A 26,740-nucleotide genomic window follows, 5' to 3' on the forward strand; every position below is an offset into this window, starting at 1 on the left:
ACTCCAGTCTGGGCAACAAGAGCAGAACTCCATCTCAAAAAAAAAAAAAAAAAAAAAAAAAAAGAAAGAAAGAAAGAAAGAAAACTATTGGATTGGATACATAGCTTTTAGGTGATGCAGCTGTCCGGTAGAAGCAGCTCTGTGTTGTAAAGGAGTGTGTTTGTAACACATATTGACATGGAAAGACTGTGTGTGTAGGTTTAGGAAATGGAAGATAGAAAGAGAGCTGTGTTCATTGCTGGCTGTGTGTCTTTAGCCACTGGAGTCACTGTGGGGTGGTGGTGTGTGTGTCTAGTGTTATGTAGTAGATTACTGTGCAGGTATTGGTGCTTGCATTCAGCCTGTGTATGTGCGTGGATTATGGGAGTGGTATAAGGTATGACAAATGACTGTGTTTGTTTTCAGAGTATAGCTACCTCTCCGTGAGTAAATGAACATATATCACCAAATGGGGTTGGAGGTAGGAGGAGATAGTGTGTGCATGCGTGAGTGTGTACTGGATAGTTGTGTGTACACAAGTGTGTATCCTGGGGCCTGCACATGCAAGTATGTGTTTCCCCACTGGGTTTGTGTGTTTGTAGATTGTGCTGTTTCCCCCTTCCTGCTTATTGCTTCATCTAAAGGCTCCCAGGAGGTGGGCACATGGCAAATGTTTGGAACTGGGGGCACCTCCATCCTCTTACAAAGCAGATCAGAGTCCAGCCTGCTTGAGGAGTTATAGCTTAGTTGAAGGAATTATCTCCATCTTCTCTTTGTTCCGTCTTCTCCCTTGACCCATTTGGTGAGCTCCAAGGCCAGGCCCAGGCAGGGCCCTAATAGATGAGGTCTGCCTGTCCAAAGAATGTGGCATGGTCTAGCTCTGGGCCCAGTGTGGCCTACTGAATTTGGACTCTCTTCCCTCACTGGCATGGCCATCCAGCCTGGGGAGCCTTGGCCTCATCCAGATGTTAAGAAGACGTTTGTCCTAGAATCAGAATCAGAGTCAGAAGAGGCCTCAGAAACTATCCAGTCCACCCCTCTCATTTTTGCAGAAGAGGCAGTAGGGACTCAGAGAGGTTAAGTGAATAGGATGAAAGTCACACAGTGCTGTGTGGCAGAATCATGTTTTCTCTATCTGTGTCCTGATGTCTTTTCACCCCCGGGAGGGTCAGGGGCTGTAGGTGGTTGGGTCCTGTGTACAGAGGCTTTATATGTGAATTGTGTGAGATGGTGTGTGTCACTGGATTGCTAAGTGCCTATGTGTGTCAGTGTGTCACTGAGCATGAGTGTGTCTCTAGTAAACCCTGTGAGACAATTAGTGGTGTGAGTGTGTCCCCATGTCTCTGAGATGCAATGGAACGCAGGGGAGGAGCCTGTCTGGGGAAACTGGGAAGCCTGACTGCCACTCTTGGCCCTGCCTCAGATTCTCTGTGTGACCTTGAGTGGTTACTTCCCTGTCCTGGGCCTCAGTTTCCTGAAATGTTACTTGAGGCTTGGGTGTGATGGGTACTGGCTGACTGTGTGTGAGGTTCTGACTCAGGGAGTAGCTCTGTCTCTGCCTCATCCCCAACATAGCTGTTTCTTGAGATTTGGGCCTTCCATGTTGGGTGACTCATGTCAGGGTCTGGGTGGGCTTGGACTCCACTCTCCCCTTGGAGCCCCTGTCCGTGGTACCTTTGCTAACAGCCCTCCTTTTTCTTCTCTCTCTGCCTCTCCCTTCTCCAAACCTCGCTGGCTGCAGAGGAGCACCCCATGGAAGGTGAGTGAAGCCTCCCGGTCGCTGGGGTAGTGGATCTGTTGCTATGGGGATCCTACAGGAGGGGCTGTCGTTGGCTACCCAAGGACTCCCTTTCCTGCCATGTTTAGGGCCTCTCTGGAGAAGGATGGCTGGGGTCCTCCCTTGGCTGCCTTGCCCCACTCTCTTGCATCCCCTCTTCATGGGTTTCACAGGAGCTGCTGACCGGCCTTTCTTCTTAGGGAAGAGATGAGCGGTGAGGGTGGAGGGACGGGGCTGACAGGATTCCGAAGTGCCCAGAAATAATTGGGTAGACAACGTTTAGCCCAGCCCAAGTTAAGAAACTTAGAAAGGCAATTTTGCCAGATGCTGGGGCAGGCTGGGGTGGGCTGTTGCCCCAGAAACCTGTGCTTGGGGGAAATCTGCCCTGGAGTCTGGTGCCACTGTGCAGGGCTCAGGGGACTGGAGGGTGGTGGAGTGCACTGGCAGAGTAGGGGGTTGGGGGTGTATAGTTGGGGCAGCTTCTCTGCCCCACTGTGACCAGCACTTGCCACTTGCATCAGGCCCCTAGCCGCTGCCCTACAGGTTGCTAGGTAGGAGTGGTCTGCTTCTTCCTTCATCCAGGTCAGAGGGCAAGGGTAGGGCTTCTGCCTCTCTCTGAGATCTCTCTGTTCTTTCTCTATCTCCTGTTTTGTTGGCCTCTTCTCCCTGTCCAGTTTCTGTCTTTACCTCCTTTTCTCTACGACTCTGTCCCTGGACCATGTGTCTGTCCTTCCCCAGGCTCTCTCTGGGTTTCTGTCATTCTCTGACTCTTTCTCTAGCAGTTTGGCTTTCCCTGTGTTTCTTTTCCTTCTCTGGGGTGGACTGAGAGCGGGAAGAAGGTAGTCCTGGCTTGAAGGCTGTGTTGAAGATGAGCTCACATAGCCACCATGAAGAAGGCTGCAGAGCAGGCATGAGGTGGCATCCTAGTCCCTTCTCCTGGGAAGGAGGAGTGGGAGGGCAAGGGTGTCCCTGGGGAGGAGCAGAGGAAAGTGCCAAGGATGCAGTAGTCATGGGAAAGAAAGGCAGCAAAGGGCTCTTTGCCTGAGTGTGGGGCTGGAACCCATTTTCCTTGTGATGTCCATGGTCTGACTTGTCTCTCTTGGAAATCTCTTCTCCTTGGGGTCCTCAGGTCTCCTGGGCCCAGCTGGCCGATGTGTGTGTGTGTGTGTGTGTGTGTGTGTGTGTGTGTGTGTATGTATATGTGTGTATGTATGTCTGCATACACATACATTTATACAGCTCTGCTGGTCTGTGTGTCTCTGTGCACGCCTCAGGATATATGCTGTGTACATGTAACATGATTTTGTGTCTGAGTGTGTGGGTGTGCTCTGCGCCTCCATCGATGCATATGTGGTGTGGCCCACATTTCTGTATGCCTGTGTAGAGCATCAGCATCTTTGTGTGTCTGCATCTGTGTTTGCATCTCCGTGTGTCAGTGTTTACCTCTGTGTGTATGTCAGAGAGAGAGTCTGCATGTCTGGGTGGACGCAGCCTTCTGAGGGCTGGAGATAAGATTTAGTGCTGATGTGACTTTTACTTGCTCTTGATGTCATGTCTCCTCCGGAACAAAGGGAGAGATGGAGGGAGGAAGAGAGAAAGGGAAAAAATGGTGGAGGAGAGAAAAAAGGAAGGAGCAGAGAGATGGAGGAAGGAGAGGGGCAAGTGAAGGGGTGGGAAGAGAAAGACTCAAGCCTCAAGCTGTAGGGAGGGGCAGGAATGGGGAACAACTTGGCCAAAAGAAGAAAGGCAGGGGGGCACTTGGGAAGAAGGAGTCTGGCGGGAGTAGGGGAGAGGAAAGGGGCTGATAGACAGGGACAAGAAGGGAAGCTGGGCTTTGGGGACCCATGGGGAAGGAGGCCTGTGGATGCCACCTCACTGTTTCTTTGGGTGGCGTGGTGGTCTGCTGGTTTAGAGGTGGCACTGTGGGTGCCTGCATGTCAGTGGCTGTGCAGGGCTGCGTATTGGTGGCTGTGTGTGTGTGTGTATGTGTGTGTATACACACCTAGGAGTCTGATGCATCTCTGTGTCACTCTGTGACATGTCTTTGTGCCTGCTTTTGTGTCTCTTAACCTTGTCACCTATCACCATCTTTCTTTTGATGGTGGTCCTCTCTGGGGTTTCAGTAGGAGAGTTAGGGGATGAGACTGAAGGTGGGGAGGTGGGTTTAGCAGGTCGTGGTTCCACGTGGGTGGGCTGGGGGCTTCCTCTGTGGCACTGTGCTCTGGACCCTGCAGCCCTCCTTATATCTCTAAGGAGTCCTCTGTACCTTCACCCTCTTCCCGCTTGACACTTGCCCGAGGCCTAGCTTTCTCCAGGAACCCCAAGATCCTGCTTTGCAGCCCCTGCCGAGCACCTCCTTTTTCCTCCCACCCTCTTGTGGCAGGGCAAAGAGAACCAGAAGTAGCTGGATAAAGTGCCCTAGGAAGGGACCCTTGGCAATGCCATCCATCACTGCCAGTCTCTTCTCCAGTGGTGGGAGGAGGGGCTGATATCACAGGTGGATGTGGGGAAGTGAATACCTACCCCAGTGGGGCTGGGGGCCAGGAAGAGGGAGCAGAGATTTCAGATTAGCGGGGAGACAGACTTTAGGGAGAAAACCCTGGGGCCAGCTGGGGCTGAGCCAGGGGTAGACAGGAAGGGAACCAGCCTCCCCTTCACCAAGATGGCTGGTGCTGTCACGCCTGAGGGAGCTGAGCAGCTGGTTGCCGTGGTGACAGAGGGAGACTGCCGAATGCTAATGAGGCTGGCGAGGAGCTGGGCAGTGGAAGGGTCTGGGAGAGAGAGATGTGGCTTCCCCCAGCAGCAGTCAGGCCTGTGGGAGACAGAGGGTGGGTTCACAGGGCACCTGGCTCCTGGGCTGGGGGTGGGCAGAGGCCTGGATTCTCAAGGGTGGGAGCCTGAGAGCAAGGCTGCTTCTGACAGGGAATGTCAGATGTGGGTTGAGGGCTCTGGGTCTGGGTCCTGGGTTTAGGGGGTTTGGACGGAGATGCTGGTAGTTCTTGGGGAAAGGGTTGGTGGCAGAGTAGGAGGGTATTCAGAGTAAGGAATGAGGAGACTCGGTTCAAATGCCTGGGTCCTTACCTGTGTCATGGATAAAAACCTACGTCCTCCCAAGAGCTGTTCAGTCCTAAGGCTGCCCTCAATGGCTGTGGCCTCCTCCTCCAAGTGGCCTCAGACTCAGACGTGGGGAGAAACCAATGCCACCCTAGAGAGATGGGGCAAAGAGGGAAATGTGAACCATCTGGCCATGTCCTTCCTGGCCTCCTCACTGCCTTTCCTCTTGGAACCCAGGCATCCTGGCCCCCAGCTTCGTCTCAGAAATACTCATAACTCTTTAACCTTGCTACTTCCATCTTGGCCCCAGCTTTCTATCCCTAGGGTTAACATCTCATTGCCACAGCAGTGGGGCTGGTTTCCAAGGGTGACAGTGGCACTGCAGGGCTGTTCCCTTTCCTACCCTCTTGGCTAGACACCACAGGGGAGTGAGTGGGGCTGGGGTTAGGGTTAGGAGGGGGCTCTGAGGTTTGGTGGAGCTGGCTGGACATCTCAGGGAGCCCTGGGGTCTCAGACCAGCTGTGGGGCCTGGTGCTGCCAGCCTCTCTAGGAGAGTGCGTTCCTTGGCTGGTGCCCGTTGGGGACAAGGGTACTGATCCAGTGGGCCAGATTCCTTCCCACTAAGGCTGGGGAGGGATACTTTGGGTTAGGGCTGACAAGGCTGTCTCAAGGGGCCAGTGTAATTCTGGATGGAAATCCTAGCTGATCTTCCTATCAGTCCATTTTCTATTTTCAAAATCCAGCTTTTGGGTCATTTGAGAGAGGTCCTGGCCAGAGAAAGGGGGTCTGTAATTTATGAATGATGTACTTGGACCTTTCAGAGAGCTGGGCCTCCTCCCATAGGGCTTGGCTGTCCTCTTTGGACCTTGCTGTCTGAGAGCTCTGAGCCCAGTCTCTCAGTGTCTCCGTAGATTCTACCTTCTCTTACCTGCTTCCTCACTAATTTTGTCCTCTTGAACTCCAGTTTCCTCTTAGAACCCAGGTGTGCAGGGTCCCTACTATCCCTACAGAGGTTATTGGGAAGGGTAGCTGGGAGGATTAGAACCCAACAGATGTCCTTCCAAACCCCGCTTTAGTGGGGGATCCTTTTAGGCCCGGGTTCTTTATACCCCCCATCTTTCCCCCTTTTCTGTCAGCATCCTAGGGGTAACTGGAATTAGGGGTGTTGGGGGGTTGGAGGCCCCCTTGCCCGCTTAATCCCATGCTAACAGGACACTCTCTCTCTCTCCAGGTGGCTTTGATTTTTGTGTTGTGTTTTATTTTCTCCTCCATCTGAATCGTTTTTCTCGTTGACCGTTTTTTTTTCTCTCCGCCTCCCGGAAGAAAAAAAAAAAGAAAAAAAGAAAAAGGAAAAAGCAACCCTCCCAGCCTAATGCTTCTCCTCCTTTTCCTTTTTTTTTTTTCCGGCAAGAAGAAAAAAAGAAACCAAAATCTCCTCTCCCCCCTGCAGCGACTCCCCGCCCCCTCCTTCCTCCGGTTCTGCCTGTACCCTTTTCACCCTCTCTGAAGCCCCTAATCTCTCTTTCTCTCTTCCCCTGTTGTGCCCTCCACCCGCTGTTTCGGCATCGGGCCCCTCTCCTCAGCTCCTGGGCTGGGGCTCCCCCCCGATGTCTGTCACAAGTTAAAAAGGGTTTTTAAATTGTGGCAGCAAAAGCTTTTTTCTCCCTTCTCTCTGGCTGATTTTGATGACTTGTGTTTTCTTTGTTTCTTTCCCCTTTTCTTTCTTTTTTCTTCTTCTTTTTTTTTTCTTTCTTTCTTTCTCTCCTTCCCCTTTCCAAGGTCCGGCTCACCTGACGTTAAACAGCGAAGGTATGGTTTGAAGTTTTGGTTTGGTTTGGATTGGATTGGATTGCCCCCAACCTGCGCCTGGATTTTCTGTTCTTCTCCCTGTCCCTCCCCTGTCCCCTTCCCCTCCTCCACCTGTCCTGACACCTTCCTTCCTTTCCTACCCGCTTCCTTTGCCATTTCTTAATTTTATTTGGGGGGTGCTGGGGTGGGGGTGGGGGCCTGCCCTTGTCTGTGTGCTCCCCTCTCCTTTGCCCACCCTGAAGCACTCCATCCACCTACATCTCACCTTGGTTTCTGACATCAAGAGATGTTTGAACTCCTGCCGTTGTCTCCAGTCACCATTTTTTTGCGTTTTCCTGGTAGTATATCTTGCTTTTTTTCTTTCTCATGGTGGTGGTTGATTTCCTTCCACTCATTCTAATCATTCTTTCTTTTCTATGGACCTAAGTAACAAGAGAAAAGCATGGGCTGGAGAAAGAGGGTCTTAGGCAGTCTCATTACCCTCACCCTGCTACTGTGGGAGGCCCCCATCCATGACTAGAAGGGAATGGGAGTAGGGTCTCTGCCTTTCCACAGTGTGCACTCCCAACACCCTGCCCACCCGCACGCCTTCACCCTTGTGTCTTTTGAACGTCTCTTTTTTTTTGAGACGGAGTCTCGCTCCGTCACCCAGGCTGGAGTGTAGTGGCGCGATCTCAGTTCACTGCAAGCTCTGCCTCCCAGGTTCACGCCATTCTTCTGCCTCAGCCTCCCAAGTAGCTGGGACTATAGGCGCCCACCGCTATGCCTGGCTATTTTTTTTGTATTTTTAGTAGAGATGGGGTTTCACCGTGTTAGCCAGGATGGTCTCGATCTCCTGACCTCGTGATCCGCCCGTCTCGGCCTCCCAAAGTGCTGGGATTACATTGAACATCTCTTAACCCTATTTGACAGATGATGACATTGAGGACCAGAGAGATGAAATGACTCGTTAGTGATTCCACAGCCCTAATTGGTGGTATGGTTGGGACTAGGCATTTAATTTTAGCACTCCTTTGACTAAGTGCCTACCATCTTTGAGAGCCCTGGTGTTAAGTAAACCTGGAGACAGAACCCAGGAGTCCTGTCTGAGCTCCTCCAGCTCTGGCCTGCTCCAGTCCTCTGCTGTCACTGATTCTCTCTGAGCTCAGGGTTTTGGCCTTCCAGACCCTTTGGCACTGTTGGACCTGCCCAGTTCAGCCCTCTGTTGGGGGGTCATCTTACTGAGGAACAGAGTGGGGTCCTTAGCCTGTAGGCAGGACCAAGATTGGGCTACAGGGAGAAACTCGTATAGATATGAAATCTGCGTTGGATTTAGGTCTGGGGAGGTAGAGGCCTTGGAGTCTTGCAGGGATGTGAAATTATGGCAAGAAGTGTGGGGAAAGGGGAAGTCCCAAATGGAGAGTCTTCAGTAGGAGCCCTGGTTGGTTCACTCACATCCTTCTTGCCTCTCAGTGCCTGGTTCTATGGGTGCTGGCTGTGGCTCCCCTTTGTCATAAGGGAAGCCCCTCCCAAAGGATCTCAGAAAGCCCCCCTGGAAAGTCCCACAGCTCAAGTATTATTCTAGTTCAAGTTTGGGGATTTGCAACTGGGGTTAGACTAAGAGCCCATATAGGGACTTTTCCCCTTCATCACTGAGTTTTCTCATCCTGAAGCCATCCTGTGGATCTGGAAGTAGGGCTGGGTACCTGGAAGCCAGGTGCTGAGTATACAGGTTCACTGGCCGGGGGAGAGGTGGGGTGAAGAGTTCAAGCCGGCCTGGAACCCAGACATGGTAACATGTGCCCACCAGGGCCTTTGGACTGAGGCCCAGGTGCTGCTGATGAGGGGGGTGGTGGGGAGTGAGAAATAACTCCTGAGAAAGGGCTTGCCCACATCCAGGCTGAGCTCCAGGCAGGATCTCCTTTGACGTGCACAGCCCTTTTGTAGGCACGATGGTGGGATGAAGAACAGACAGGAATTACAGGAAGCCCCTGGAAATCTCTGGGAAGCTCTGGGGTCTAACTGGCAAAGAACTGGACGAGGGTGAGCTTCTGAGCACTCACTGTGTTGAATGAAGCAGGTGTGGATGGCCTCAAGGTGTAGTGAGAGCCTCAAGGACAGGAAAGAACAGAAGAGGAGCTTGGGGTGTAAATCTGGAGAAGTTTCTGGAGGAGAGGGGTGCCTGTGTCAGGCTTTTGAATGAGTTGGGAAGTGTGAGCTTGACCCAGCATAAAGGGTGTGAGCAAAGTTGCAGAGTGGTGGGGAGAATATGCCTCATGAAGGAGGCTAGGAGAAGGAGCGGGCAGTTGGAAGGGGGAACTGGGGGCCTCCAGTGCTGAGGGCTGGCCTGTTTGCCTGCTGTGGGGAAGGAGGGATCCTGCACTCATGGTGAGGTCTCTGTTCCTCTGCCCAGTCTCCCCGCCCCAGGCAAAGAGTGGAAGTCGGTGATCATGAGTCTGATGGGGTCTGTGGGGCTGATCGTCCTTGGTTTGTCAAGCAGCTCCTTCCTTAGAGGTATTGAAGGCAAGGGAGTCCCCAGAAAAGTCCCTGCAAGCAGCACCTCCACCCTGGAGAGGGCCCTTCATCCCCTCAAGGCTGGGGAGGGACTGGCTTGGTAGCCCCTGTGCCTGACTCCCCAATTCTGCTTCTCCAGTAGGGTCCTTACTGTTCTCCGAGGGGGGGGCCGGGAGAGGAGGAGCCGGCGATGTGCACCAGTCAACAAAAGGTCAGTGATCCCCATGGTCCCTAGAGAGCCTAGCCCTCATCCTGCTGCAGGCTAACTGTGCTTCCTGGGGGGAAGCCAAGTCAATGCAGGCACATCCCCTTGTCCTCTCTGAGGCCTGTGGGAACTGATGGGCCTGCTCCCTGAGTGCCATTCCAAAGGCCCCATTAGCTGCCCTGGTGTGAAGGGCCACACACCTCCATTTCTTTCACAAAGCCCAGTTGTTCTGATGACCTCTTTGTAGAACACAGGTATCTTTTTTTGTGGCAGTTGTTCAGGCTGATCCCTAGGAAGTGTCTGTTTCTTTGGTAAGGCAACCAGGCAGCAGGGCAACCCCAATTTAACCATCAAATTCTGGAAGCCTGCTAGGTGCCCAGTCCAGAGAGATTCTGGTTGGGAGCTGTGGCCAGCACAGGGCCTTTAAGCCTGCTTGGGGGCTCTAGCTCCTTTTTCTGTACTGAAGCTGCCTCTCTTAAGATAATCTCTTTCCTAAGAAGTTTGTAAGCCACTATAACATAGTCCTCAAGGAACTCCAGTGGGTGCCAAGCACTGGGGCTATGGAGTCCTATTTCCATAGTCTGCTCTTCTGTTTGCCTGGATTTCTGCCATCCTTGTCCTCTCTCCAATGACTTGGTGTGTCTCTTTTGTCTGACTCTTAAAAAAGCAGCCAGGCCATCCACACTGGAAGTCTCCTTGAACACCCCAGGCGGACCTGGTCACTTCCAGTGTTTCCTTTGTCCACACTTCCACTAGAAGGCTCATCATACTGTATCATAACTGTCACTTTACCTGTTTGCTTCCCAAACTAGACCAAGCTCCCTGAGGCCGGGGATTGGATATTTTTGTTCCTATGCCCCTGGTCCTTTACACAGCTCTTGGCACATAAGTAGCTGTGTGCTCAGCAAATTTATCTTACATGAGCCGATAGGCTCTGTTCCCAAGGGGCTGATTGATGTTCTAACAAATAACTACAATAAAGTATGGTCCATGCAAAGTATTTGAAAAGTGTAGGCTCTTTTGAGAGGAGTTAGTTTATTCATTGAGGCCAGGCACGGTGGCTCATGCCTGTAATCCCAACACTTTGAGAGGCCGAGGTGGGAGGATCGCTTGAGGCCAGGAGTTCAAAACCAGCCTGGCAACATGGTGAGACTCCATCTCAAAAAAAAAAGAAAAAAAAAAGAATCCTTGAGAAAGAGAGGAGACACAGGGAGAGGCAGCACACTGGCAGAAAGTTACCAACAGGCATGAATCGTTTATTTGTGGGATGCTTTACAGTTGAGGAAGCTGGACACTGACCTTTCTCTTTCTGAGATGCCCACAGCAGCCTGTGCAGTTCTTGATGATCAGCTCCATTTTCCAGAGGGGGAAGCTGGGACTTAGAGCCCAGCTTTGTGACAAGCCAAGGTCACAAAGCTGGTGGTGGAGCCAGCACTAGCGCCCAGGTCTTCTTTCTCACATCACATTTCCTCTCCAGGGAGCAGTACAAGATGTTACTAGGCAATAAGTGCCAAGTGAGCAGAACAGACAGCTGTAGAGCTCGAGAGTAGGGAGGGCGGAGGGGGGCGCTGGAGACCTTCCCAGAGGAGGTCTGGGAACTGGGCCTGGAAAGGAGGCAGCTGCTCTGTCCCTCATGCATGGTACTCAGAAATGCAGGACCACAACAACTAGTCTCTAGCCACATTCATCTTCACTGGGGACACTTGTAGGGCTACAGACTCCCCAACTGTGGGAGATAAACGAGCATCAGCTATTATCCTCCTTCCTGGGTCCGGAGCAATTAGGGGCGGTAACTGTGCAAGCGCTGCTGGGAGTTGTAGTTCCCAGTCGCGCCAGAACGGCGAGATGGGGGAAAGCGCCCCCTGGTGCTTCAGGGCTTGTTCAGCCCAGATCTGGTTTGTGCTCTGCTGAGCCCCTTGGTCGCCCCCACAGGCTCACCCCAGTAGAATCCCTCCACCAGTACCTTGAAGTCATGCCCCGACCTCCCCTACTCAGGTTCTCTTTCTCTCTCCTCACCATCTTCGGGTTTTCTTTCCACACTTGCTCATCCTTGGTTTTCTTTTTTTTTGCTCATCTCTTTTCTGTCCCTCTTCTCAAAGGCTTTCAGGTTCTCTTTGGCTGCTCCTCAGGCCTCTTGGCGTCTCTGGGCTGACCCAGGTCTCTGGTGGCAAAGGGACTGGAGCCCGTGGAGGCGCAGGTTCCGGAGTAGCTAGCTTTGCCACCTGCCCCAGGAGACTGGAGGCAGAGCTGAGGAGTTGAGGAATGGCCTCGTTTCTCTACTTGGCCTTGGCAGCCACGGTCCAGCCCCAGACCCGCCTCTTTCCCTTTTGCTGGCCTCTTTTGTTCTGTCCGAATCACTGTTTCACACGGTTGCCTTATTCTTTTCTTTCTTTCTGTTTGACTCTCTTTAATGATATTTTCTTTGACTGCAGTGAAGGTGAGGGAGTGGGAGGAGTGGCTTCTGGTTGGGACTAGTACATGTGGCAAAACCAAGGTCAAACACATTCCTTTTTCTGGTCCTTGAGCCCCCTGGTTCTCCCAGTGCCTGGGCAGCAGGCTTCGTTGCTATGGAAACAGCAAGGCCCCAGAAAGCCTTGGCTTCTGTTCCCTAGAGGTCCCTGTCCACTTTCATTTCTGGCTCTTTTCCCATCTCCTGTACCTGTCCCCGCAGGGCTTGCTCCTTTATCCAGATAGCCGCGCTCATCCCCTCTTGCTCCCTCACAGTCCTGAGCCTTCTTCATTTCTTGTCTGTCTCTGCGATGGTTCACCTTTCCCCGGCTCTGCCCCACCTCCCTCCTCCTTGCCATTCTTCCCTGCTTTCCCCTCTTGTCTCTGCTGGGGTCCTCACTTTTGCTTTCTGGCCCTCCCCACTGGTACCCTAAGTAGACAGAGGAAGGGATTCAGACTGTCCCGATGTTGCCCAGGCCCCCACCAGCCTTGCTGCCCTGTGGCCTCAGGAAACCGGGCCTTGCCAGCTGCAGCGAGTGCTGTGCCAGGCTCAGGGGCAGCAGCTGGTGCCTTGGCATCCGGAGGCAGTGAGGACAGAGGCTGTGGGCAGCCTGCCCAGAGAGAGAGAAGCAGGCTGTGTGTGGCGGGGAGGGGATCTGCAGAATCTGCACTCCAAGACCCCCCCACTGCCTCAACACATAGCACTGCTGCTGAGCCCTGCTCCCACCAGGGGAAGGCAAGTGCCTCCTGGTGGCCCTGCATACACCTTGGCATTGTGCCTGTTCTTGCCTGGGCCTTGGGAGCATCTATTGAGAATTCCCGCATTTGGTTAGCTTGGCCTCTTCATAAAGACTCTCACGGCCAGTGTTGTTTGCCCTGCACCTGTCCTGTGAGGTAGGCAGGGCCAGCTGTGTGCCACTGCTTAATGGCCAGAAGTAGCCACTGGTAGAGCCCAGGTCCTCTGGTTTGTCCTGACTTCATATCCGGTTCTCTTCTCTCTGCTTGCACTCTGGCTTGTGCCGGTGTTGGACGGAAACTTCAACTTCTTGGTACTACGGAGTCATTGTCTTCTCACTTGTTACCAGCTTACAGAATGCTGACAATCCCTCAGGCTCTCCCAGTAGTTTTTGCTTCTGCTTAAAAAGTGCCAGTGGAAGGGCCCTGTGCCAGGTGCCTACGGACACACATGCACATACACAGACATGCGCACACACGAGGCCCAGGCCTGCCCTTGCCCTGTCACTCTCTGGGCACACACAGGTCACATCCAGGCACTCTTTGCTCTCCACCTTGGGCCTGTCTGCGCTGTCCTTGGCTTGGAGTAGGGAGCTGGGGGTGGAGATGATAGCTGGGGCGGTGGCCACCCATGTGAGCTCTGCCTGGTGGCCTGTTGCTATCTGGTGCATATCCCTGTCACCTGCATTGCCTTCCTGTGTGTCTTCCTGACCCTTCCCCCATTCCCCCACCTCCCATTCTCCTCATCTCCTCCCTGCTGAACAGCAGGCCTATTGGTCCCATCCCATATGGTGAGGCTGAAACTGTCTTCAGGCACTGAGATTGGCCATCGCTGGAGGAGGGGCAGGAAGGGAGGTGGGCTGTGCGTACGAGGCCCTTGTGGACCCTGCCATATGGGAGGAGCACCCAGGGAAAAGTAAGGCAGAGCCTCTTATTTCCCTTCTATGTCCCTTTGTTAAGGGGAGTGGCTGATGGGAAGGTAGCTGGGGAGGAGACAGTGAGCACCCTCTGCTCTGCCGGATCCTGTGGCAGAGTAATTGTCAGCTGTCAGTATGGGAGCCACTTAGCAGCCTCCTGGTTTGGAAATGGACACGGGGGACATTGACTTTTGACAGCAGAGACGGCAGGGTCCTGAGAGGATGGTTGACAGGCCAAGGGAGGGAAAGGGGCCTAAAGCTACAGGTTGGGACCTCTGGGCTCCTGGTGCCCAGGACCAGTGCCTGGGTTGCTGGAGGGGAGAGGGAAGCACTGGCGTACCCTACCCCATTCAGCCTTCTCCCGTTTCCCCACACCATGGCATCCAGGCAAGGAGGAGTTTGTGGCGACCTTCAAAGGCAATGAGTTCTTCTGCTACGACCTGTCACACAACCCCATCCAGAGCAGCACTGACGAGATCACGCTGGCCTTCCGCACCCTGCAACGCAACGGCCTGATGCTGCACACAGGCAAGTCGGCCGACTACGTCAACCTGTCCCTCAAGTCTGGGGCTGTCTGGCTGGTCATCAACCTAGGCTCAGGTGCCTTCGAGGCCCTTGTGGAACCCGTCAATGGCAAGTTCAACGACAACGCCTGGCACGACGTCCGGGTCACCCGAAACCTGCGCCAGGTAGGGGGAGTGAGAAGAAGGCCAGGGATTAGCTATATCTGGGGCACAACGGGGGTTGGGAGAGGGGGCTGCCGGGAGCTTGTGATGGAGGGATCAGGGCTGGGCAGTGAGGTGTGGTTCTGGAGAAGAACAGAGATTGGGGCTGTGAGGGTCCCAACATAAGGCTGCAGTGGCTGGCAGGCTTCAGAGACTAGGGAGCTGAGCTAGGAGGAGGCTCCAGAGCTGCCCCTGGGCAGGAGCCTGAGGGCAGGGGAAGGACTGGGCTCAGGTTGTTGGGAGCAGCTGGGCTTTCAAGGATTGGGGCTAAGAAATCAGGTGATTTAGCAGGAGGGCAATTCAGGAGATGGGAGGAGTGAGCCAGTGCCTGAATGGGTGTGCCTGGGTGCCAGGGGATGGGGAGGGGCTCCTGTGGAGTGGGCAGGCTTTGGCCTGGTGGAGAAGATGAGGGTGTCCCAACACTTGGGCAGCAAAGCATGAAGGCAAGCCTGAGTTATGTGTGGGGGCAGGATGTGTTCTGCCCCCAGCCGAGGATTTTTTAGGGCAGAGGCAGAGATGGAGCCAGTGAGGTGGTGGCGTAGCAGGTGGGTGACAGAGAGCAGGACCAGAGGAGGGGCTTGGCCCCTTATCTCCTTGGGCAGGACATGCCCTTCTTTTCCTTCTCTTTCTTTCAGCCCTTGGGAGGGCTGCCAGGCCCTCCCAGCATCCATGGCTTGCTTTCTGCCTCCTCCGGCTCCTGGGCAAGCCCATACAGGTGCTCAGAGACCTTGCTGCATTGGCTCCTGCAGACAGGAGCTCCTGTTCCCGGATGCTCCCACCAGACAGTTCCTCTTAGCAGTGGTCCTCTTCTCCTTTCCAAAGGCCTCTGGCCAGTCTCTTCCTAGTTATCTTCTCTGAACTTCCTGGTTCTAGCGGTGTGGTGGCTAACTTTCCGTCTCTCCTCCTGTCATCCTCCTTCTCGTCCCCTTGCTCCCACTGAAAGGCTTGTCAGTAGGCTCAGGATCTTGGCTGGCCTCCCACTCTTCTTACTTGTTCTGATTTCATCAATGATGATCTAGTGGGGATACCTCCTCATTAATGCCACTTCTCCTTGCCAGGAAAACACAGTAGCTAGTCCTGCTGCTTTTCCTCAGACCTGCCACTACCTGTTACAGCCGGGCTCCTACTAATGTGCCTATTCTTAGTGGCCCCTGCGTTTCAGAGAGTGACATGCTTGATGGAGTCACTTCTCAATGCAGGGCTCCTCTTCTTGTCAAATCATCCGTTTACCCAATCAGAGGGCTGTCCCGCGTTGTCATTACCAGGTGCACCTGAGTGTGTCACGTGCATTTGTGACAGTTTCAGATGCCACACACATTTTATTGGGGAGTATGGAGGAGTTGCCTCTGGTGCTTTCTGCTCGCTTTGCTCTCTCTATGACCAGTGCTGTCACCTGGTACTGACTTCGGTAAGATGCTCCAAGTTCAGAGTCCCCATGCATCATATGACCAAAAAATACATGGCACATCCATACTGGGAACAGAGCGGGGAAAAAAGACATGGTCCCTGCCCTTCCAGGAGTTCAGCTCTTGAGGAGACAAGATGAGTCTGTTAAAAGCGAGTAGAGCAGCCGGGCGCGGTGGCTCACGCCTGTAATCCCAGCACTTTGGGAGGCTGAGGCGGGCGGATCTCAAGGTCAGGAGATCGAGACCACGGTGAAACCCCGTCTCTACTAAAAATACAAAAAATTAGCCGGGCGCGGTGGCAGGCGCCTGTAGTTCCAGCTACTCAGGAGGCCGAGGCAGGAGAATGGCGTGAACCTGGGAGGCGGAGCTTGCAGTGAGCCGAGATCGCACCACTGCACTCCAGCCTGGGCGACAGAGCGAGACTCCATCTCAAAAAAAAAAAAAAAAAAAAAATTGAGTAGAGCAAAGCCATGCCAGTGCCAAGTGAACAGCAGAAACCTTAAACACCCTACAACTAGAGTGATACCCAAGACGAGGGAGAGGTCTGTGGCTAGGGGAGGTGGAAAAGCCACACAGAGGAGGAGACACTCGGTCTCAGTAGTGCTGAGTGTAGACAGTGACCCTTGGTTGCTTCTTCCTGGGGTTCCCGTAGTTGAGAGTCCAAGCTGGTAACTGATGGAAACCTCTTCCCCTGGATTGTTCTACCAGAAGGCTCAGAGCAGAGGCAGGTCATGTGGACCCTAAAGCAGGTCCTGAGGTCCACAGAGGGTGTCTGCTTAAAGACTTTGATTGGGCACTCTCTTTGAAAAGGGATTCTGGGGGAATTTCTTGACTCCAGTCCACACCCATAAATATGAAGTGTTGGAGCTGCAGACAAGCAGTCCTCTCTTGGTCGTCATGGCTACTAGGTGAAGGTCAGCCCCAGAGCCATGCTTTGGCTCCACTGCCCTCACTCAAGGCCTAGACTGTGGCCAAGTTCAGCCTCACCAGGCCCTTCATGGGCCTGTTTTTCCTGGCCTCAAAGAGTAATTTATTGGATCTTGTGTCCCTCAAGCAGTGTTTCTCAGTCACTCAATTGTGTTGTGCTCCCCGGGAGACATTTGGTAACATCTGGAGACATTTTGGGCTGTCATAACTTGGGGGTGCCACTGTCATCTCATGGGTAGAGGCCAGAATGATGCTGAACACCCTACAGTTTGCAGGACAGCCCTCATAACCAAGAATTATCTAACCCCAAATTGTCAGTAGTGCTGATATGGAGAAGCCCTACTCAACCAAGTTTCTTTCCTTCCTTCCTTCCTTCCTTCCTTCCTTCCTTCCTTCCTTCCTTCCTTCCTTCCTTCCTTCCTCCCTCCCTCCCTCCCTCCCTCCCTCCCTCCCTCCCTCCCTTTCTTTTTTAAAGACGGAGTCTCAGTCTGTCGTCCAGGCTGGAGTGCAGTGGCATGATCTCGGCTCACTCCAACCTCCGTCTCCTAGGTTATAGTGATTCTCCTGCCTCAGCCTCCTGAGTAGCTGGCATTACAGGTGCCTGCTACTATGCCTAACTAATTTCTGTATTTTTAGTAGAGATGGGGTTTCACCATATTGGCCAGGCTGGTCTCGAACTCCTGACCTCAAATGATCCTCCTGCCTTGGCCTCCCAAAATGCTGGGATTACAGGCGTTAGCCACCACACCCGGCCTCAATCAAGTTTTTGTAGTGTCTGGGTGACATCCTGGGATTGGAACAACACTTATGTGATAAGAAGGGTGATGATGGGTGGAGTGATTTGAATCAATATTCTGTCTCCCCCACGTTTGGTGGGCCAGGACCAAGGACAGGGAGAAATGACATCTGTCTTCAGCCTTAATAAGATAGAGGGCCAGGATCTGAGAACACTGTGGTTTCCAGGTTATTTTTCTCATTTGATTAGAATGGCCAGGGAGATGGCCTTCTGGGGAGGACCTGCCTGAGAACCAGCACTGAGGGGTCTCCATTCCCTTTGCTTCTGCAGCCATGGGAGTGGGTCAAAGGCCAGCTCCAAAGACTGGAAGGAGGCAGAATTTCCCTTTTTCCCTTGGACTTGGTAATTATCCCTGGAATCATCTAGAGGCTCTCAGAACATAGCAGTTAGGACCAGGGGCACCTGATGAGACAGTGTCTCGCTCTCTCCTTTCTCTCCTTTCAAATCCAGCCCTCGAGGTCACTGTGACCGGAGGTGTCTCTTGGAGGATCTTGGCAGGAATTGTTACCTCTGAGGATTCCCCGAGGTCTATTTTAAATCCTGGGCCCACTCTCCTTCCATACCCAGTATGCTTCCTAACTGCCTCCCACCACCATGCAAGCAGTGTGCAAACCCATTTCCTCATTAGCCAGCACCAAATTTGGAAGACAAGCTGGCTATCCAAATATCACATGGTGCTTCCTCCTGCCCAGCTTGGATAACTCCTCTCCTTGCTGCAGAGGCTTTCAGGAGCTCCTCCAGGTCCCAGAAATGGAGTCGCCAAGGATGCAGTCCTCAAGGATGGAGTCCCTCAAAGATGTGGTCCCCAAGGATGGAGTCCCCAAGGATGCAGTCCCCAAGGATGGAGTCTCCTAAGGATGCATTCTCCTAGGGATGGAGTCCCCAAGGATAGAGTCCCCTAAAGATGCAGTCCCCAAGGATAGAGTCTGCCAAGGATGGAGTCCCCAAGGATAGAGTCTGCCAAGGATGGAGTCCCCAAGAATGGAGTCCCCAAGGATGGATTCCCCAATAATGGAGTCCCCCAGGGGCAGAGTACCTTAAAGATGCAGTCCTCAGGGATGGAATCTGCTAAGGATGGAGTCCCCAAGGATGGAATAGCCAAAGATGGAATCCCCAAGAATGGAGTCCCCAGGGTTGGAGTCCACCAAGGATGCAGTCCTCAAGGATGGAGTCCACAAGCATGCGGTCTTCAAGGGTGGAGTCCACCAAGAATGCAACCCTCCAAAGATGGAGTCCCCAAGCATGCAGTCCCCAAGGATGGAGTCACTAAGGATGAGGAGACCCCTGGGAGTCTAGGAATGCATTCCTTAGGAATTCCTTAGGAATGCATTCCCCTAAGGATGGAGTCCCCAGGGGTGGAGTCCATCAGGCATTTAGATTCCTTTCCTCTCCTTTCTGCCCAGGCCTCTCTCCCTCTCTGGCATGGCATACACCCTGTCTCAGGGCCTGCTGTGCTGTTCTCCATACTCATCCATGCCAACTTTCTTAGTTTTTCCCTTTGTTTTCACAGTTCTCCTACAGACACCACTCATTTGCCCTCCTTTCTGCCTGGTGAAATCCTAGATCTGAGGTTTGAGTCAGAAAGACCAGGTTCAAATCCCAGCTCTGCCAATAGTTTGAGTGTTTTTAGGCAAGTGATACAACTTCTGTGAGCTTCAGCTCCTCATCAGCAAAGTGAGAATGAGCCTTTTGATGACTAACTGGGGTATTGCCTTAAAACACTCAACACAGTGCCTGGAACAAATTAGTTGTGTTTTTTTCAATCCTTCAAGCCCAGCTTAAATGCCACCATCTTCATAGAACCTTCCTTGATCCATTCCTCCAGCCAACCTTCCTTCTTGGCTATGTTCTTTGAGCCCTTGGAAACGTGTATTTGAGCCCTCTCATCACATTCTGCCTGTGTTGTCAATATTTGTGGTCATTCCTTATCTGTACTTCTAGATGGTAAGCAAATTAGTGGCTTAATATCAGCAACTATTGAGTGTTTGTAGTTGTTTTCCTAGTAGTTTTTTTCTGATCCATTTGGTCTCTTTCTTGAAGACAACTGGTAAGGTTTTGGACGCGAGGACCCATGTCCAAAAGTAGCAGATCTAACTACTTCGTGTGAGCACTGAACTACTTCTTGTCCTCTTGGGAAAAAACCCTCCAATTCACTTTTTTACTTATTTTATTTTATTTTTTATTTTTGGCAATAGAGTCTCACTTTGTCTCTCAGGCTGGAGTGCAGTGGCGCAATCTCGGCTCACTGCAACCTCTGCCTCCCAGGTTCAAGTGATTCTCCTGCCTCAGCCTCCTGAGTAGCTGGGATTACAGGTTCCTGCCACCATGCCCAGCTAATTTTTGTATTTTTAGTAGACATGGGGTTTCACCATGTGGGCCAGGCTGCTCTTGAACTGTTGACCTCAAGTGATCCACCTACCTCAGCCTCCCAAAGTGCTGGGATTACAGGCATGAGCCACCGCGCCCGACCCTAATTCACTTTACAAGACCAGAAGAACACCTCTCCTGGTCCCTCCTCTAAATTTCCTCGGGACTTTATCTTTCTGTCACAGCGCTTCTCAGATCGCACTGTAACGTCTCTCCCCACTAGCCCCTGGCCTCAAGGATCTCATTGTCTTTACTATCTCACCTAATTTTTATGACAACTCTGTGAGGTGGAGATACTATTCCGATTTTACTGACACAGAAGATTAAAGAACTTGCTCAAGGTTATCCATTTAGGAAGTGGTGGAGTTGGAAGTCTGACTTTGAAACCACTCTGTTCCTCTGCCTCCGAGTGAGGGCCTGGTTGTTGTCATTGGTGCAAAATGCAAAGAGGCTGGGGTTTGTCCTGTGCTTCTGTCATTCTTGGATGTTCTCAGATCTTGAAGCCATTTTAATGTTCTGCTTGTATCTCTGAAAAATGGGTCCCTCTTATGTGCAAGTGGAGTGGGTTGCTCTTCTCTTTGTCTTGAGCTTCTTTTACTCAAGCTCCACAGATTGTCTTCACCCCAGATTTTTATGATTTATGTAAATATTCCCCTCTCTTGGCTTTCTTGAGCGGGCTGGAGCTACACTCAGATTTCAAGGTGGAGATGGGGTATAGTTTTGTCCTGAGGCTCTCCTTTCTGCCTGGTGAATTCCTAGAGCTAGTGTTTGAGTCAGAAAGACTTGGTGAAAATGACCACTTGATATGATGCCTGACTTCTCCCCTCTGTGACTTTGATACCCTTCTCATTCATCATGTGTTGTCATGCTTGTGCTCCTAGGCTCCAGGAGCTCTCTAGCTCTTTCTGTGAATGGGGATAAAGCCTTCGTTGCTCATCTGTTATTCTGAAGCCTCAGCTCTCCAGATCCTGGCCATTGGGAAGGCTTAGGCTGCTGTGTACCCCTTCCCTGTGCTGTGTCCCAGGCTACCAGGAATGGGTTCTGGTGGAAGCTGCATTCTAGTATTTCACGACAATTGACCCCATAAGCACGATCTCCATTGGACTGGGTCTGGATCCATAATCCTTAGGTCTAGAGGGGCCCCATCTCATCTACTCCAACCCTACTATTTTTAAGAGGAAGGCTGGATCTCTCATCAAATTTGTGGAAGGCCCAAGGGTTAGAACTCACATCTCTTTCTTCTCAGTCCTGATTTTTTTTTTTTTTTTTGAGACAGAGTCTCACTCTGTTGCCCAGGGTGGAGTGCAGTGGCGTGATCTTGGCTCACTGGAAGCTCTGCCTCTCGGGTTCACACCATTCTCCTGCCTCAGCCTCCCAAGTAGCTGGGACTACAGGGACCCGCCACCACGCCCGGCTAATTTTTTGTATTTTTAGTAGAGATGGGGTTTCACCATGTTAGCCAGGATGGTCTTGATCTCCTAACCTTGTGATCCACCCGCCTTAGCCTCCCAAAGTGCTGGGATTACAGGCGTGAGCCACCGCACCCAGCCATCAGTCCTGATTCTTAATTTGCTGTTCTACTTGTTAAAATGGAATCTTCTTCTTAAAGTTGAAAACATTTAAATCTTATTTTATTCTCCACAACCAGTTCTAACTCAAAGAGTAGTAGTTGGATTTTTACCTCCAATGCCTTTTTATTCCTGCCTTGTTTGACTAGGGCAGTGAAACCAGACAACACTTACCTTTTTGGGTCTGGTTGTTTAGCTGCCCTGAAGCTAATTGTTCCTTGTTCTGACTAGTTGGCCTCTTCATTTCATGACAATCCTACCAGCCGCCAGTACTAATCCTCTTAAAACATGCTATCCCCTGGCTCCCATCACTGCACCTGCAATTAGACTCTTCTCTTGCTATGTAAACTGCTTCTGCATCACTAATAATTAATATTGGTTATTCAGCACTTCTTCTGGCTGCTAAATATTGAATTCTGTTATTTTTAATTATACGAGGCCCTTATTCATTATCTTACTGAATTAGTCCTGTGCCCACTGGTTATAACAACTCTCTAACTAATGGATCTGTCCCTAGAATACCTCTCCTTCTCACAATCACACTCTCTGGGGTACAGTTTAGTATTTAACAGGCATCAAGCAATAATGTCCCTCCATCTCTAATACTCTTAAGTAAAGCTGCCTCAGTGCCTCTGACGTGTCCTCCCCAAAGACAAGGATAATTTGGAAGGTGGGTGTTGCTGCTGTCTGTGGCAATGAGAAGAGAAAATGAACTTAGAGCCACATGAGAGTGGGGACACTAGAGACTGGGGTAGAAAGAGTGCGCTTATAGCTTAGGGGGAAGTCAGGGATTTTAGAGGTTCCTTTTTATGGGTGTAGGGGGGTGAATTTCTGGTGCTGGCTCTGGGGAGTGGAGACTCAGGGGGTTGTGGGTGTACATGAAAGGAGGCTATGCTGCCGGGATGGCCTTACCAATTCTGGAGACTGGTAGAGGTGGTGGTGGTGGTTGGCACTTGATTCTGGGAGGGACAGCAGCCCGGAGAGTAAGAGAATGGGGTTGGGGTGATTGAAGAGCCTGGAGAACTTTTGGGGAAAGTTCTGAAAAGTCAAGGTGGACACGTGGGAGGAGTCAACTATGGGTGGGAGATGGGGAGGAGAGGGAGGAGGGTTGCAATAATTTGATATAATGTGTGAGCCATCTGCCAGCCCATGGAGGGCAACATTTCCTTTTCCCTGTACTGGTGGCGACTTACTCTCTCTTCCTTTCTTAAGGATGAGAAGAAAAAAAACAAAAAACAAAAACAGAGGAGCTGCCCCTCTCCTCAGTGACTCCCAGGATCGATTTGCGTATTCTCCATCCCCAGGAAAAGCAGGCATCCATGGTCCCTCCTATGCTCCTTGGGAACCCCTTCCTTTTGCCTCCAAAATGAAATTGCCTTTCATTCTTGCCAGTCCTTTGATTCTCCAGGGGTGATGCCCACTCTTCTTCCAGCCTGATAGCCAGCTGGCCCATCACCAACTGGTTAATCCATTAACCCGGTATGGCCACTGGTCAGCCAGTTGGCCAGCACCAACTCGCTCTTTAGCCAGTTCTCTGGAAAGCCATCTGGTTGATCAGTTAGCCAACAAACCTGTAAGTCCATGGCTCCAACCAATAGCCCATCCCTCCTCACAGCCCTTGTTCCCTCCCTTCCTTCCCCTAAACTCTCTAACATTTCAGCTGATAGGACTTACTAATACTGCATAATTGGGTCTGCTTCTTAATCCCCTGCCTTCCCTCTCTCACCCTTCTGTTGGAAAACCCCGTTGCCGACTCTGTGTGTGTTACTAACACGCTTATAACCCAGGGGACCAAGGGATGGGCAGGGACAGGTGGGGCAAGGTATGAATGAAAAACCGAACTAACCTTTCTGTCTCATCTGCGGAATGTCGGCCATCTTTAAGTCTTTGGTTTCTTGGTCCAGTTCTTTTGTTGTTTTCTTCTCTACTAACCAAGGTCTCTAACTGTTCCCCTTCTCTGCAGACGGCTCTTCTTCGGGGAGGGGATGAGGGGGAAGAGGAATCCAGAGGAGGGATGGGGGACGGATGGGGAGAAGAAGGAACTTAATTTTTGTGTGTGTTTTATTTCTCCTCCCTCCATTATAATTTAATTTTCTTTAAACAAATACTTTCGCTGAACCTAAGGTGGGAGGGTTGGAACAAACAACCAAATATATATAGATATATATTTTTTCCTCCTTCTTTGAGTTTCACAGTTGGTCATTTTATTTTTCTTTTCTTTTCGTTCTGTTCTTTTGTTGTTGTGTTTGTTGTTGTTTTTTGACATCCCCCTCCTCCCCATCCCCCTATATCTCCGGTGAAGCACGCAGGGATTGGACACGCTATGGTAAACAAACTGCATTATCTGGTAGATATCACTCTAATTGTCTTACCGTTTGGTTTGCCGTGGGTTTTTTTAACTGTTCGATTCTCCTTCTTTTGTTTCCTCTCCCTGTTTGGTTTTTTGGTTGTTTTGCTCTTCCAATTGTTTTTTGCGTCCTGGACAATCTTTAGATTTTGCTTCTCTTTTAGTTTCCCTCTTTCCCTTTTCTTTCTTTTTTTGGTCCAAACTGAAATACAAAAGACAAATGGAAATCGAGGAATTTGGCTTGTCCCTGCTGTAATCCCTAACTCCTGAATTCAGATTCCTGGCCAGAGAGACCTGGGGGCAGGCCCCATGTTCATCGGCTCTGGTTAGACCAGCCCCGATGCCAGGCTGCTTATTTCTATTGCTTTATTTTGTTCTTTTCCCTCCCCTCCCTTGTTTTTTCTCTTTGATTTAGTTTCTTGGTCCCCTGAAAATCCATGGAAAACACCATCCCATGACATGCTATGCTCTGCTCACTGTCAGCTCCCTGGACAGGGCCCCTCAAGTTTGAGGAGGGGGCTGGGGGTGAGACCTCCAGTGGCAGCCAGTGGGGTGGGTTCCCAGGGGTGGGGGGCATGGCCTTGGGAGATGCGGAGCTGTCTGAGATCAGTCCAGACCTCATGCAAATCATCAGTTCACAGCAGTTTGGGGGCTGCCCCATGCTGGCTGCTGCGGGAAAGGTGCCGTCCCTTCCCTCACTTCTCAGCCTTGAGAGTTCCTGGTTCCATGTCCCCTACATTTTGCATGGCATGAATGGTCTTTTCCCCCAACCAGGGATAGCGTCCAGTTCCCCGCAACTGCTCTGCTGCTCTGACTAACACTGTGTTTCACACTGTCTTCCTTCCCCTCACCCCCTGCCCTCTCTGCCCACTGCCTGCCCCGCATGGCCTCTGACAGGGGCTGGTTTCCTTTCCTGTTGAGGGGAGTGAGAGGAGGAGGCCTGCAGGGGTGGGAAGGGGCAGCATTGGTTGTCCTTGTCACCCAGTTCCTCTGTTTGGGTTGGGCTCAGTCCTGGTGAGTGTTGGTGTGGGTGTCTGTGTAAATGCAGCTGGTGTGTGTTGGTGTGTGGGTGTGACTGTGTGTAAATGTTGGCGTGACATTTCGGGGTGTTAGTGGGAAGCTGTACTGTGTATGTGCGAGGCTCTGCTGGTGACTCTCCATGTGTGAGCTGGTGTGAGCTGGGGGCTGCGTGACTGTGTAGGTTTTTGAGCCTGGTGAGGACTCTGTGTGGAGGTGGACTGTGGGGACTGGCCCTTCAGTCGCGGTGCCATGGCAGGCAGGAACAGGGAAGGAGCTGGGGCTAGCTCTTTGCTCCTTGCCTTGCCTCAGAGTGTGTGCCCGTAGGCCTTGCTGCGTGCGATCCCCTGGGATTCCCTTGTGCCTGCCCAGTCCTGGCTCTGCAGCAGCAGCCGGTTAGTCATCGCCTATTAATAATGCAGAGTGATTGAGCACCAGGCTGGGGACCCTGCAGATGGACGTGTCTGCTCCTGTGGGGCTGGCGCTGCTTGGGGCAGCTGCCTGGCCTGCCCAGCCGCCCAGGTTTGCATGGCTGGCTGGTGAGGAGGGAAGCGTAACAGTTGTGGCTCCCAATCTGAGTGTCTCCCCAACTTCCCTAGGAGGCTGTACCTCTGAGGCTACATCTGGCTTTTCCTGACACTTATGCGGGTCCATGTTTTCCTGCACCCATATAGACTAGTGCCCATGGCCAAAGACATTCCGGCCCTCCCCAATTTAAGATCTCAGGTTACCACTCCCAGTGGTCTTGGTGTTCCAATGGGGCATACAGTGCCAGGTTTCTTGTTCCTCCAGCTGCTGCTTCTAGGAGTTAGCTGCTACCTGCCCAGCTTAGGCCAGGCCATTGAGTACCTGTCAGGAGTTGGCCATTTGGAACTTTCTTTATGGTGCTTCACTAGATAGCCAACCTGTGACTTTGGGGACAGAAGGGAGGCAAGATCAAGCCATGTGGTACACCCCAAGCCTCTGGGTAATACCATCCTAGAATTAGGACCCAGCAGACTTTCCATCTAGCCTCAATTTGGTTAAAAATTGACCACGTGGGTTGAGTCTACTAAAGCTCAGTTTCCTTATCTACCAAATGGGCTGATAGGGGTAATATACCTGCATTGCCTACTACATGGAATCAGTGTGAAGATCAAGTAGAGTAATAGAAGTGAAGACATTTGTACTCTGTAAAGGAAATTGTAGTGTTACTAAGCTTTATAAAATGTTAACTGATTGTCTCAGTGTTTCCAGGGCAGGGATGTTTTGTAAAGAAATGATTCTCTTCCATAGCAAACCCTGGAGAATACAACATCTCTGGCCCACTGGAGATCCTATTACTTACTATCTCTTCTTACGAATCAGTCCCAAAAGAACTGTATGAAACCCTAGAATGCTTCAGGAATTGGGCTGGAGAAGAGGAGGAAAGATGAATGACTTGATTAAATTGGTTAAGAAGCAACAACCAGCTAGGCACCTGTAATCCCAGCTACTTGAGGCTGAGGTGGTTAAGTTGGTTAAGAAGGAAACAATCTGCTGGGTGTGGTGGCTCACTCCTGTAATCCCAGCATTTTGGGAGGCTGAGGCGGGTGGATCACCTGAGTCCAGGAGTTCAAGGCCAGCCTGGCTAACATGGTGAAACCCTGTCTCTACTAAAAATACAAAAAAATAGCCGGGTGTGGTGATGGGCATCTGTAATCTCAGCTACTCAGAAGGCTAAGGCAGAAGAATTACTTGAGCCTGGGAGGCCAAGGTTGCAGTGAACCGAGATCGCGCTACTGCACTCCAGCCTGGGCAACAGGAGTAAAACTCCATCTCCAAAACAAAACAAAACAGAACAAAACAAAACACAAAACAAAAAGAAGAAGCCAACAACCAGCTATGAACCTGTAATCTCAGCTACTCAAGGCTGAGATGGGAAGATTGCATGAGCCCAGGAGTTCAAGACTAGCCTGGATGACATAGCAAGACCCCCCTCCCCTCTTTTTTTTTTTTTTTGGAGATAGAGTCTGGCTCTGTTGCCTAGGCTGGAGTGAAGTGACATGATCTCGGCTCACTGCAACCTCTGCCTCCTGGGTTCAAGCAATTCTCATGCCTCAGCCTCCTGAGTAGCTTGGACTACAGGTGCACTCCACCACACCTGGCTAAGTTTTTGTATTTTTAGTAGAGACAGGATTTCACCGTGTTG

The 26,740-nt window shown here is 51.6% G+C and overlaps 1 protein-coding gene and 1 long non-coding RNA gene across 51 annotated transcripts in view; one reads left to right on the top strand and one right to left on the bottom strand.

Annotated features, from left to right (window-relative positions):
* Window positions 1-26,740, bottom strand: part of LOC144334144 (uncharacterized) — a 131,995-nt gene that overhangs the window by 97,665 nt on the left and 7,590 nt on the right. The gene's annotated exons all lie outside the window — the stretch shown is intronic.
* NRXN2 (neurexin 2) overlaps window positions 1-26,740 on the top strand; it is a 117,142-nt gene that overhangs the window by 22,572 nt on the left and 67,830 nt on the right. For 6 of the 50 annotated variants that reach the window (XM_077962199.1, XM_077962175.1, XM_077962173.1 and 3 more), the window contains 3 exons: window positions 9,252-9,323; window positions 13,805-14,106; window positions 23,509-23,532. Coding sequence is in view for 48 of the 50 variants with exons in the window: in XM_077962175.1 (XP_077818301.1) it covers window positions 13,933-14,106; window positions 23,509-23,532 (198 nt within the window). In the remaining 2 variants the exon portion in view is untranslated. Of the gene's footprint in view, window positions 1-1,720; window positions 1,739-6,589; window positions 6,620-9,251; window positions 9,324-13,804; window positions 14,116-23,508; window positions 23,554-26,740 lie in introns of all 50 variants that reach the window. The other 44 variants (XM_077962177.1, XM_077962176.1, XM_077962180.1 and 41 more) reach the window with 20 other exon arrangements.

Source organism: Macaca mulatta, chromosome 14 (assembly GCF_049350105.2).
Source record: "Macaca mulatta isolate MMU2019108-1 chromosome 14, T2T-MMU8v2.0, whole genome shotgun sequence".
Taxonomy (NCBI): Eukaryota; Metazoa; Chordata; class Mammalia; order Primates; family Cercopithecidae; genus Macaca; species Macaca mulatta.